Here is a 14,392-nt window from a genome sequence, read left to right on the forward strand (position 1 = left end):
AAGTTCACAACTGGGGTTCTTAGTGTGTCTAAAAAAGTTTGATGTCCATCAGTTTTCATTAATAACTATTTAAAAATGATACTGTGATCTCAGGGAAACTCTTAACATATTAGCTTCTGAACTATCACACAGAAAATTTTGTTTTTGTTCTTAGATGCAACAAAACGTGCAAACAAATTTTGGCATGGATCACTAACTTTTCTCTGTTGCTCTTTTGTTTAATGTAAAAAGCCAGTGTATGAGTAATGGCCCCTAGATGTCCAAATGCAACATAACTTAGCCCTCAAACTGTAAAAGGGTACGATGTAAAGAGATTTTAAAATGTGAAGTGTGAGCTTCTGTATGGTTTCTCAATTCAAAAAAACAACAACACAAGAGGTAAACAGATTTGTAATGTCTGGCTTGTATGGAATTTAGACTCTAAGCAAACAATGTGGATTTGGAGAACCAGCCACATCTAAGAAATTACAAGAATCAATCTGTAATTTGGAAATTAAAGAGCAAATTCTCCACTTTAATCCACATGCTAGTATTGGATTCGCACCAGAATGCACATTACAGCTGTAAGCAGAATGTACCATAGAGAAACATGCATGAAGTAAAAGATCTTCCACCACATTGTGGATTAGAGAAATAAATGTGCCCTAAAATTTTAAGAATAAGAAATTGACAATTTAGGAAACTCACATCTGAAATACTAATCTCCACTATAGCAACAAGTTGATACCTGTAACACTGAGTTTGGGGAAGAACAAATTTGTGATACTATTTGGTCTAATTAAACACCAAGTTAACTGGATCTCCTTGGATATTATTGCACCTGTAGTTGAAACAGTGGTGCTTTAACTGGCCGGAAAACTACTTTCATTGTCTTTTCCAGAAAAGTGAGCTTTTTAAAATGTGTAATCTTCCTCAAAAGAGGCATTGTAAATAGGCCGTGGTCCTAATTCATACTTTAGCCCAATATCCTTTATAAAGCAGTGTAAGTATGTCTGGCACAAAATCAAGCTTTGAAGTGCCTCCACCATTTCAGAGAAAGAGTCTTAAATATTGTTCTTCTCCAAAGGGTGGATGGGCACCGAGTACCAAACTAAACTAAAAATCAGCAGGCATTCAGTTCCCCGAAAGAGGCTGACATCACACAGCAGATCAGAAATAAATAAAATGACGCCTTTAGGCATGATGATAAATCCACTACAATGCTGTGAGAGTGACAGACTCCGCCATGACAATGTCAGTGTATTCTGTTGAAAAAGTAAAATGCAGTTACCTTCAATGATACATTTATCAGATCATGTCCATCAACAGTACTAAAACAATGGATGTCAAAACAAAACGTATTAAAACAGTATGTTTTATAAAGACTGATGGCAAAATGCTTCACAATTATAGTTACGTACAACCAAGTCCAGCTCTCCAGGGTCCACTAAGTTAACACCTTTAAGCACACAAAGCAGTTATCAGGGGCCTTAATAACATGATTAGTGGAACCCAGCCAAGCCACAGGAGAATTACACCCTCAGAATCTATCGAGTATGATCGCAAACCTATCCGTGAATGCTAATACTTTGTAGTCCCAAAAAGACAGAGTCAGTTCAAAAGCTCTTCACTGATGTAATTCTCCAGCCTTTTACAGGACACCTATTAAACGTGGAGTTTTCTAATAGAAAAAGGAACACACGTAACCAATATGAAGCACTTAGGTTTAGAAGCACTTATGGAAGAGTCCATGACCGCAGATATTTACAGTACATTGTATCTGGAGTGTACATATGTTATTTAGTTATTTATTCCTGCCCATCATTATATTGCATATTTTATAGTTTACAAGAATTCTATAAGTTAACAAGCAAGAGTCTCTCCTCCCTGAGAAACGTGCTTCTCATATTTTTGCAGACACTCCCATTCCCTCACTCGGCTACAGTAAGGCATGGACAATGCTAAGAAGACAGTGTCAAATCCCAATGATGACAGTAAAAAACAGTTCTTCCCTTTCTCTTTGTGGAACTTGTCTGCTCCATTACAATTGCAGCTGTCAGTTGGCATCCATGCACTCTTGCCTGGTAAGTAGATGTTTTCCACCTGGGCTGCCTGTCTGCGTACGTAGATCTTCCACTGTCTGCAGCAAAGCTTTCCTCTCCAGCTCTAAAGTGAGAATGGATTGCTTCAATTTGCTCTCGTTGTTCAGTAAAAATTCTACTGTAGCTTCTAGGTTTTGGATCTTTCCATTTGCCACCTTAAGGGGAAAAAGAAAACAAGAATTTCCTAAAAAACTGTGAAACCAGTGTACCTTACAGACAGAGTTCTCCTCAGTCCTTCAGACTTTTAAAAAGTCCTACTGAGATATGTCATGTTTGCAACAGATCTTCTAATTATGTAGAAAACACACACTGAATTAAAGCGTAAGTACCGCTACTTCCACAAACCTAGTATTACTTATAAATAGCATTGTCTACAGACAACAATCCATTTTTTTTCTCTTTCTCTCTCTAATCTTTATTGTTTAGGCTCTAGTATGATTAAACCTAGAATATACCACAGAGCAGATTAAAAGTTAAATCTACAAATAATTAGCTAATAGATCTTTATATTTATTAGCTGCCACCTTTTAATTAAAGATAGCATCACTATTAATCCAGGGCTCTACTCACTACAAAACTACACTCCATAGGTATCAAGGTGCAGAAACGTTCATGACTCAGAAGGAAAAAATGTGTCTGCCAACGATTGAGGGAACAAACCAAGCTGAGTAGGATTTGAATAAGCATCCAAAGGCCTGTATTCCATCTTACCTACTCTGTCATCTAGCTTCCAAGTTTTTGTTTTTGATCCAAGAAGCTTGAAAATCTAAATATAGAGCCCATCTCTTACCCCCATATTCCCTTTAAACTACCCATGTACTCAGAAGTTGTATTAACATGTTTCTTTGCAAATCAGACAGAAAGAAGGAGCCCTGAGGAGTTCAGAGTGGATCAGCTCCTTCAGAGACCAACTGTACCATCTCTGAAGACCTGCCTTGTGTCTCTCATCCCTCAGAGGGCAAGTTTTGAAGCAGCCACTGACACAACTGCAGACTGAATGGACTGAGGGCAGATTCTGGACATCCAAGATGTACTATTTCATGTCTTTCTCATCATCCTGGATCATGGGTTCTCAAATTTTCTCATAACAAGGATCGCCCCTTAATAGAGAATGCGTCTCATAGACATCTCTCCCATTTGTGACTGCCTGACTACAGCAATTGCTTAAATGCGAAAATGATGTTAAGACTGCATTAATGTATCTTCAGCTGTCTTCTCCAGCTGCTAAATTACATTAACTGAAGTGAGCCAGCATCATGTGACCCCAGCCAGCTTTCCACAGGCCACCAGTAAGCCCTACATTCAGGAACCTCTGCTCAAGACAAACTTAAAAGGTTTTAAATACTGGTAAGTCCACCTGGTACCAACTGTAAATAGGAAATACTGAAGTCAGTAATTTCAGTTATGCCTTAACCTGGATCAAATCTGGCCCACGTCTCCTCTATACAATGGTCTCTTCTGAAAATATGTACAAACAATGGTTCAATGGCTCGTTAGCTGGAAATATAAACAGTACCTGCAACTCCTCCAGTAGATCAAAGTTCTGTTTTCTCAAACTAGTGTTTGCCTTTTCCAACTTATCCATTCTCTGATTGTCATTGAGAGACGAATCTATCAACTCATCCTGAAGCACGTGATATTCAACTTCGTAAGCTTGCAACTGCTTGGCGATATCCATTTCAAACACCTGTTATATACATATCGGTATTAGATGTTATGAAGATCAAGAGAATCAAATGCATAAAAATTCTGTTGGTTTATTTTTAGGGTGTAGAGTACTTTTCTAGCTTATGTCCCATAGTCTTGAGGCAGTGATGTCCAATGGGTAGAGGACACGCACGGGAGTCAGACATGAGTTCATTTCAAATTCTGACATTAACTTGTTGTATGACTTTGAGAGGTCACTTACACCAAAGTTTCCAAAAAGTGGCCACCGTTTTAGGTGTTTCCATTTTTAGGTACCAAACTTAAGTCAAGTTGGGCATCCAAAAATGGAGGTACCCAAATTTAGGTGTCACTTTTGAAAACTGTAGCTCAAACCCCTTTGTGCCTCAGCCACCACACATGTAAAATGTGGATAATACCTGTCTACCTTCATATAGCACTGTAAAAGCTTCACATGAAAAGTACTGCGTGCAAACTACTTCACCTATTTCTGATCTTGTTATATAATAACATTTTTAGTGTCTGAAAAAATATTAAAATTCTATCATTACTTCAAAAAATTTAATAGAGGAAACATTAAACCATGTTGGAGCAGAATTCTATTTTTAATCACTAGCTGTTAATCATTGACAGTACCCTCAGACTGTATCAAGACAAATATTGAGCCACACCCTGCTCAAGAGACCTTATACTTTAAAGGCAGACAAATAAAGCAAAGTACATCGAGAGAGAGCCAGAGGAAAGAAATACTGTAATGTTCTCCCCCCTGCTTGTGGTCTTAGTATATCTGCTTTCCAATTTTCCAGGAAAGCTAAGTGGTAGACCGTATTACTCTAAGGCCCCTGAAGTACCTCACAGAATGCAATGAAAAGATGAAATGAGAATGACACAAATGTCAAATCACAGAAACGAATGGAAAACTAAACTTGAGTCACTCAATAAAGATACAATAGGAAAATACCCCAAGTACGGAAGTTAATCATTGTTCCTTATTTTAACTTCTTGTATCATATTTCTCTTGGAAAGGAGTCAAAAGTCAATTCCCATCTGAGATACTCATTGAAGTAATGAGAAATATTGCCCGTTTCCCTCCTTTGCTTTGGGACTCAAGGGGTAAAGTTTTCATTGCTACAGGAGGGATATAATTTAAGAAGATATCAGCTATATAATAAAATGACTGTAACAATCTTAAAATTCATATTACCTGTTTATTAATCACACCATAAAAATGATCCCTAATAGTTTTACTGCAGCATGAGTGTAAATGTTTGGGCTTCTGAACATTAAAGACTGGATCTCAAACATAGTTTAGGTACAAGTAAATCACAGAAACATAAGATTAGAGGGGACCTCAAGAAACAGGACCGAGAATACATAGATTATCCCTGACACCATCTTCTTAATAGCAGCCCTTAACATATTTGAAGATTGTTATAGGTCTTCCCCCCCCCCCCTCTTCTTTTCCCAAGACTAAACAAACCAGGTTTTTTTTAAATGTACAGGTCAGGTTTTAAAACTTTTAACATTTTTGCTGCTCTCCTCTGGACTCTCTCCAATTTGTCCACATCTTTCCTAAAGCGTGGCACCCAGAACTGGACACAGTACTCCAACTGAGGCCTCACCAGTGCTGAGTGGAGCAGGACAAGTACCTCCCATGACTTACATATGACACTTCTGTTAACATACCTCAGAATTATCTTAACCTTTTTAGAAGGTGCATCACACTGTTGACTCATATTCAATTTGTGACCCACTATAACCCCCAGATCCTTTTGATCAGTACTGCTGCCCAGGCAGTTATTCCCCATTTTATAGTTGTGCATTTGATTTTTCCTCCCTAAATGTAATACTTTATTGAATCTCATCTTGTTGATTTCAGACCAATTCTACAATTTATCAAGGTCATTTTGAATTCTAATCCTATCCTCCCTGGTGCTTGCAACCCCTCCCAGCTTGGTGTTATCTGCAAATTTTATAAGTGTACTCTCCACTCCATTATCCAAGTCATTAATGAAAATATTGAATAGTATCGGGCCAAGGCCAGATCTATGCTGGACCCACTAGATATAGCCTCCCAGTTTGACAGTGAACCATTGATAACTACTATTTGAATATGGTCTTTCAACCCATCTTACAGTAATTTCATCTAGACAACTTCTCCTAGTTTGCTTATGAGAATGTCATGTGGGTCTGTAAAAACCTTACTAAAATCAAGATATATCACATCTACAGTTTCCCCTGATCCACTAGACTAGTAACCCTGTCAAAGAAGGATGTGAGGTTGGTTTGGCATGAATTGTTCTTGACAAATACATGTTGGCTATTACTTATTATCCTATTATCCTCTAGATGTTTACAAATTGGTTGTTTAATAACTTGTTCCAGTATCTTTCCATGTATCTATGTTTGGTTGACTGGTCTAGAATTCCCTGGAACTTCTTTGTTCCCTTTAAAAAAGGGAAGTTACTATGTTTGCCCTTCTTCAGTCCTCTGGGACCTCACCCATCACCCATGAGATCTTGAAGATAATCGCTAAAGGTTCTGAGATTGAATTGGCTAGTTTGTTAAGTACTCTAGGGTGAATTTCATAAGCCTCTGCTGTTAGATGTATACATCTAACTTATCTAAATATTCTTTAACTTTTTCTTTCCCTATTTTGGCTTGTGTTCCTTCCCCTTTGTTAAGAATCTGGTCACAATTTACCTTTTTAGTAAAGACTGAAGAAAAATAGGAATTGAACACCTCAGCTTTCTTGATGGCATCCATTAGCTCTCCTTCCCCACTAAGTAGAGGACCTACACTTTCCTTCAGCTTTTCCTTGCTCCCAATGTATTTATGGAACCTCTTCTTATTGCTTTTTATGTCCCTTGCAAGGTATAACTCATGTTGTGCCTTAGCCTTTCTGATTTTGTCCTTATATGCTTTTGCTATCTTTTGTACTCATCTGTAGCAATTTGTCCACATTTCCACTTTTTGTAAGATTTCTTTTTGATTTTCAGGTCATTAAAGAGCTCCTGAGGGAGCCTCATTGGCCGCTTACTATTCTTCCTATTTTTCATTTGCATGTATGGGATTTCCATTTTCTATGAAAATGAAAGATTCAGTAGAAAATACACAGTTGTGACTTTCAGAATCAACCTATGCAATTCAGCAAAGCAAACTATTAGTTTTGTCATGACCGCTGTCTTCCAAACTCCTTTGCACTCAGAGGGGGGAGGGAAGTCCCTGCTGTCATAACCAAAGCATCAACTCCAAAAGGACAGAACATTAGGCAAATCAAAAATTTCACCTAAAAAGCTAACAAACTTAGGGCAAGTTATGGCATAGAAGCCACAGGCTCCAGTTGGGGGAGGTGGGAGGATACGGAGTTGCCTTGTAGCCTTGTAGAATCTGCGATCAATCAGCTGCTCTCTCTAGCAGCAGTCCTTATCAAAGGAAAGCAGCTATTCAGTCCTCAGGTCATTTTACCTGCCTGCTCTGAAACTAGAGCAGTTTGAACGCGGGGCAAAATACCCCGTCGCTTCTGCTCAGACCTAGCAGTTTCCCTCAGCTCACCTAGGCATAGGTCTCTCTGTACAACCCTGCACTCTGGCTTTTGTGCACTGTACATAATCTACCCCTCTGGAGAGTACCAACACTGTTAATGTCCTTCCCCCTTAGACACCAATCCCCTCTAATTTTGCCCACCTTCCTCTGATATTAACTGTTGGGAAAAATCCTTAGCTAGTTTAATGAGCCTGTTTGTTTTAGAGGAGCATTGCTGCAAGCAAATGGAAAGCCATTCCCCCAAGGCCATTCTGCAGGGTTGTAGTGCTTTCACCATGGATCCTTCTGGTTTGAAGCCCACTCTCACTTCTCACCCCCACGGCTATCTGTGGACAGGCAAATGCAGCTCCAACTGCAGAGTGAACCTCACCATGCTTTGGGGAAAGGAAAGGGGAAAAAGTCACCACATTTCTGTTCTGTGTTTGTACAGCATCTGGCACAAGGAGATCCTGGTCCATGATTAGGGCATTTAGGCACTACAGCAATGCAGATAATAAAATAGCAATACTTGCTGTCTGTATTTCCCCTCACTGTGAATCAGTTGTCATGGGCAGGTCATTTTCAGGGTAATAGGGTCTGTATGCAGACCACTGCAAACACGGGTTATCCATGTTCTTTACAGACCCACAAATACAGTATACTCCCGATTATTCAAACATCCTGGGCGACATATAATCGGGATTTCGGATAATTGACAGGGCAGGAGCCGTTCAGCAGTGGGGTGGCCACCAGGTACTCCTCCTTGCAGTCCAGGCTAGGGGGAGTGGTCTCTGCTCTATCCTGCCAGAACCACAGCCACCCTACCATCCCCCGGAATCTTCTGGGATCAGGTGTCACTGGTCCTGCAGCAGTGCAGGGAGAACTCTGCAGCTCTGCTGTCATGACCCTGCTCCCTCACTCCTGTGACAGCGAGGCTGCAGAGGTCTCCCTGGCTGCCACAGGAGCCATTCAGCAGCAGGGTGGCCTCCTCTGCACCTGGGGTCTCGTCCTCCTCTTCGCAATGCTGACTGTGGGTCTTTTCTCTGTTATCCAGACCTCCGCATTATCCCAATCCCTTCCTTGTCCCAGCATGAGATAGATGCCCTCTGTAGCATGTACCTCACACTGAGGGACAAGGAAGAGATTTGGATAAATGAGATTACACTGTGCATCCGTTAGAACCACGTTTTAATCACAGTAGTGTTTCATCATTTCTCTCCCCAATGGAATAACTGCCATCTTGAGGGATGACTCAATGTTTCCCAGTACTATGACTGAATGCAGGAGAGTGCACCATCCCATCTCCTCTGCCTGGAAGATAAGTTTGATGTTCCACAGCATTTTGCTACGTATTAACAAACTTGCATCATACAACTTGGCAGAGCAGACATCATCAACAAAGAGAAGTCTATGGCGTGGGTAAGAAAAGTTAACGTGCACGAGGCTCTTGTAAAACTATTTTTTTCTTCTGAAATTAGATGTAGAGAATCAGACTCTGGAAATGGATAAGCATAGTAGTCATTCAACCCACCTTATTGCCTAACCTGTAGAATGCACTGTATCTAGGATACAGTATTATTGCCAACAAAATGAAAATCAATTAAATACACTTAGTAAAAATCAGAACTGTAAATGTAATTAATGTAATTAATGATGACTAACTAATATGTAAGGATGCCCAGGTACTGTATAAGTAATATGGTTCGAAAGCTTCTTTAACATATTCCAAACTACAATTAGTAACCTATTCTCAACTAGGAATACCACAAGCACTTTTCTCCACTGTGATTTTACAAAAGAATACTACTGCTCCTAACTTCTGCTAATAAGAACATCATTTCTCTTGATAATAGGTAAATGTTCAGATTGTCTCATACTTGATTAATGGTCTTTTCCATCTGTACCAAGCCCAGGTTTGGGAGAGTGTTTTTAATAAAATCCACTATGGTTTCTAAGTTCTCATGTTGCAGAATCAAGGGTTTGTGACTTCCCAACAGGCTTAAAGCCACTTTAAATATAACCTCTGATCCCTGAAGAAAGAGCATATCTGTGAAAACAAAGAAAAACCATTAGTATATAAAACAAGCACATCTTTTGATAAGAATAATACAACAGTAACATTTCCAAAGTATAACACCTTTATATACTATAGAGATCAAGAGACTAGAAATATTCACCAATCAGGCATTTTTGTAATTGTGTTTTCTAGTTAAACATTTTTTTTTAATAGTACCTTACACTGAGAGGGGAAACGGAACTTTTGTAAAAGTTTTACACTGAAAAAGAAACATTTCTTTAATCCATGGAATCTGCATCACAGGAAGTCAATAAGACACACAGTGTGTGGGATTTTTGAAAGGATCATATATACATATATTTTATGTAGGAACTGTATTTTCAGCTATGCTAGCTAAGTCATATGCTTCAAGGGCATGAACTGAGCAATGCTATGTAAAGGAGTTCCTTCTCCTGTTCTGTCGAAATAGTGTACAAATAGCCACATGTAAGAGAGAGTGAATGTGCGTGTGTCCACACATGCATGCGTTGTGTAGTGGGCTGTGATTTTTTCTAAAGCATTAATATACATGTGGCATTATGCCCCATATTCTTCATAGCAATATTATTATGATATGATTATGGCATAACTATGATGTATTTTATGCAAGAGGGGTCATCTAAGATATCATTGAAAAGGTTATGATTCACTGAATATGATTATCCTATTTGTATGCGTGTATCATTTTGGTATCTGAAGTTAGGAATATTGCCTATGCACCTATTACAAATGTGTTTACACCTCGGGAATGCCCAGTAGGCAGAAGGCAATCAGTCTAGATGGCTGGCTGGGAAGGGCCATTAGGTCTTAGAAGATGCTAATCTCCCACCAGGGAGCTTTCCTGAGAACGCTATAAACAGCCTCTGACTCATGGCTGTTATGACCCTACAGGGACATGTGACCAAGTCACCTGGTACTGGACTCCATCTTGGAATACCAGTGTGTTTCCACTGAAAGGCATGGGAACTAAAGTTGGAGACAAAGAGTTCCTGCCATATGCAAAAGCTATTTAAGGGGAGTGACATCACGTGGCTCTTCACTGACTCCCCACCCAAAGCAGATGCTTAGAAACACCTGAGAAAAAAGGACTGAACTGGGGGAGAAGGGCTGAACCCAGGCTAGAGGGATTTCTAGCCTGTGAAAGGAATACCTGGGGTTTTAAGCTGCAAGCAAGTGAAGCATGCCCTTAAGAGCCCCCAGCCAGCTTAAATCATCATTTAGGATGAGAATTTGCTACTCATATCCAATTTCTTTAGTATATTAAGCTTAGATTATGTTTTTGTTTTATTTGCTAGGTAATCTGCTTTGATCTGTTTGCTATCCTTATAATAACTTAGAATCTATCTTTTGTAGTTAATAAACTTGTTTTTGTTTTGTCTAAAACCAGTGCAGGAGTTATTAGTTGGGGCAGAAAGCTGTGTATATTCCTTTCCACATTGAGGGAGGGGGCTAATTTCATGAGCTTATACTGTACAGTTCCCTGTGCAACACAAGACGGTACAATTTTGGGTTTACACTCCAGAGGTGAGTGCGTGCCTTAGGAACTGGGAGGTGCCTTAGCTGAGCCTTCCCTTGAAGAGCTGATCTCAGCATCTCTGTGTAACTGCAGCTGGGTGTGTCCCTACCTGTACGTGTGCTGGAGGGAGATTGAGAGCCTGTCACAGCAATATAGTGTAAAGGGAGCCCAGGCTGGTGGGTCAGGTGGGCTCAGTGGTACCCCCAGTTCCAGGTGGCACCCCAGGGGGAACCCATCACAATACATAAGGACCATTATTATTCAATTATTTAAGTGACAATAGTGTGTTTCACTAGCTAGATCAATTGCCCTGGTTGGTAGGGTGACCAGACAGCAAATGTGAAAAATGAGGACGGGGGTGGGGAGTAATAGGAGCCTATATAAGAAAAAGACCCAAAAATCGGAACTGTCCCTATAAAATCGGGACATCTGGTCACCCTACTGGTTGGTGAGTTATCACCCGAGACATCCAGTACATATTTAAGCTATGTATAAGCTAGGCAATGCAGTGAAATTGGACAGTGTTACTTCTTCTTGTATGTGTTATGTTTTCTGAAGGGGGTCATGAGAACTCTATGAGGAAGTAAATGGAAGCAGCAGAATTTTTTGTTCAGCTGTCAGTTCTGAGATTGAATGGGATTATAAATTAAAGAACTTTAATAAATCAGTAGGTACCTACACTTTAATTATAAGGACTGAGTGTAATCTTTCTTCAGCCCTATTTCTTACCTACTGGAGGGAAGTGGAAAACTGCGTTAGGAAAAACATACCACACTGCATATGGGACTTGAGTTAAAGAAATCAGTTTTCTAACAGCATCTGGTTTATTTGCTTTTTAATATAAGTATCTGATAAACATATTAATATCCTAACAAGCCACACTAGTAATCACATTTGTAGTGTATCTTGATAGCTCACTACTGTAGGCTGTGTATTAATGCTGCAGGTGGCCCCATAAAGACAGCATCCTGGTACACATTCAGCACAGTGCAGCCACAGTATCTAGCTACCTTTCAGCATTAACTTCCTTTCCATCTCTTCCTTTTTCCTTTACAAACAGCCTACAATCTAGCACAGGTCTTTACAGAGACAGGAAATACATGAGCGCAACCCTGCAGCAGCCAACGATACCACTCACAATCCATCTGGCCAGGGGAGATACAAAAAGCTCTTTTCCTCCATAGACTCTCTTGCTACTAGACCTCAAAATCTGCTCTGGGTTTTAAAGAGCGACTTTCATACAGGAGGAAGTATTCAGTATATTACAAAAAGTTATTAAGGGGAGAAGGAAACCATATGGAGGGTAAGTGGATTTTTGTTTTCAGTTCAGGTTTGCTAATTACCAAATATATCTGTGTTTATACAAAGGCTTTCTATCTCTCTTCCTTCTACTTGAACCTGCAAATGAAGTCATGCTGCTGAACTGGTAGCATCACAATAACTTATATGGTAATAGGCTGATGCCAAACACATTAGGACTTCATGATCAAATAGAAGAAGAAACTGAGCAATGAGGGAAAATGCTGATGTCAAAACCACAAGTCTCTCCAGTGCAGCAAAGAACATAAGAAAACACTTGCTGACTACATTTCTCTGTACAAATATTCTCCCCTTAGAAGCTTGGATCAGAATGAAAGTTTCCCCCTACAGTTCCTTGACTTTACCCTGAAGTCATAACTCATTTCACTCCTTTCCTGTATTCATCTCGCTCTCACAGAGGGACAGAAAGAGCATAAAGCAGATGCAATAACTGATAATAAATCTTATATTTCTGCCCCCGTCATCCTAAAAACAGTGCAAACAGCTCCAGTTCCAATTCAGTACATTCTATAAGAGGCAGGGCTGCTCTGAAAGATGTAATGGAAAGTGAGCATCTGTCTTCATATGTCTATAGAAATCATAGAATATCAGGGTGGGAAGGGACCTCAGGAGATCATCTAGTCCAACCCCCTGCTCAAAGCAGGACAAATCCCCAGACAGTTCCCCCCCCCCCCCCAGTTCCCTAAATGGCCCACTCAAGGATTGAGCTCACAACCCTGGGTTTAGCAGGCCAATGCTCAAACCACCGAGATAAACTTCAAAAATACAGGACATTGCTCTTTAAGGAAATCTACAGTATTTAATATTAATATAGCGAACACTAAGCAAGAATCAAGAAAGATGAAGTACAAAGCAGAACCTAATTAAGCAGAGAATAATACATCTACATGACCCAACACCTGCCCCTAGAAAAGATGCAGATTAACTCAAAGTGACCTATTCAGTATTAAGGTATGAGCTGGATTGATTATATACTTCTGAAATCCCTCACTCGTATATAAAATAGTGAGCAGTGAACAAAGGCCCATTTGTTTTAGGAGCTTATCCATCCCTAAGGCTTGCTGTAAGTGGGCTGCAAGCCAGCGACAATGCAATGTAGGCATCCAAATTAACGTCAGCGTGACTGGCAGACATCAGGATTTAAAATCAAGTTATCTACAATCTTGGAACAGAATAAATGTTGTTCTTCCAAGTCTCCTCCACCACTAAGTAAATAGGAGGTTTTAGAGAACCTTTGTTTTGCAGTACCCTCACATGACCTTCTATTCTGAAGTGTTGAAAGTTTGGACAGATGGAGAAAAAAGGAAAAAGGCAATTTTGCTACTTTCTAGCATAACACAGCTTTGTAACGCCAGAACTTCTTTATAACCTATGGCTTTAATACACTGGAGTATAGCCTTCGGAAGACAGTGGGCTCTAAGGTAGTCTAAACGCATTGCACCTTTAACTACTACATTATTACATAGCAATTGGGTTGCAGGAGTCAGTGGCCTGTCCACTATTGGTGCACATGTGCCTCATGCACTTCAGTCCAGAGTCTTTAGCCAGCAGTATCCTGGCATGCACCCTAGTCTTTACCCAGTAGGACCAGGCAGTGTGCATGCGCCCTGAGAATCCTCATGCTCTGCATCAAGGGCATGTAAGGGCAGAGTGCATCAGTGCTCCTCAGTGCTTCTGGCTTTGAGAGGGAGCTTGCAGTCTGTGCGACTGCCAGCTAATTTCTACTGAGTAGTTAATAGTTTTGATATTTTTAATAGCTTTCAGTATGAAGTGGTCAAAGCGGAGACTCTGAGGTTACTGCCTGGGAGTAAGCAATACTGGAATGTGCATATGGACAACCATGCGAAGGAGAATGGGAAGTTATTTACCTGTACAGTAACAGGAGTTCTTCGAGATGTGTTGTCTACATGCACATTCCACAACTTACCCACCACCCCTCACCTTTAGGGTCCTTATCCTTGAGATGCTGCAGTTGAGAGGAAACTGAGGAGCACTGGTGCACTCTGTTCTTATATGCCCTCGATGCAGAGCATGAGAACTCAGGGTGCACGCACACTGTCTGGATACTGCTGGCCAAAGATTCCAGACTCAAGGGAATGAGGTGCCCATGCACCTATAATGGAAAGTGCATATGGACAACACCTCTCAAAGAACTTCAGTTCCTGTAGGGTAAGTAGCTTTCCATTGAATGGGCTGCACAGTCAAAAGTTGGCAGGTAAATCAGTTTGT

General features: G+C 40.3%; 1 protein-coding gene across 28 annotated transcripts in view; it reads right to left on the reverse strand.

Annotated features, from left to right (window-relative positions):
- Window positions 1-1,338: 1,338 nt before the first annotated feature.
- Window positions 1,339-14,392, reverse strand: part of TBC1D1 (TBC1 domain family member 1) — a 177,663-nt gene continuing 164,609 nt past the window's right edge. For 23 of the 28 annotated variants that reach the window (XM_008169957.4, XM_042843439.2, XM_065596984.1 and 20 more), the window contains 3 exons: window positions 9,149-9,318; window positions 3,598-3,768; window positions 1,339-2,236 (listed from right to left, as the gene is read on the reverse strand). In XM_008169957.4, the coding sequence (XP_008168179.2) occupies window positions 2,036-2,236; window positions 3,598-3,768; window positions 9,149-9,318 (542 nt within the window). In that variant the 3' untranslated portion in view covers window positions 1,339-2,035. Of the gene's footprint in view, window positions 2,237-3,597; window positions 3,769-4,707; window positions 4,875-9,148; window positions 9,319-14,392 lie in introns of all 28 variants that reach the window. The other 5 variants (XR_010601514.1, XR_010601515.1, XR_006172851.2 and 2 more) reach the window with 1 other exon arrangement.

This window comes from Chrysemys picta, chromosome 5, assembly GCF_011386835.1.
Source record: "Chrysemys picta bellii isolate R12L10 chromosome 5, ASM1138683v2, whole genome shotgun sequence".
NCBI lineage: Eukaryota > Metazoa > Chordata > Testudines > Emydidae > Chrysemys > Chrysemys picta.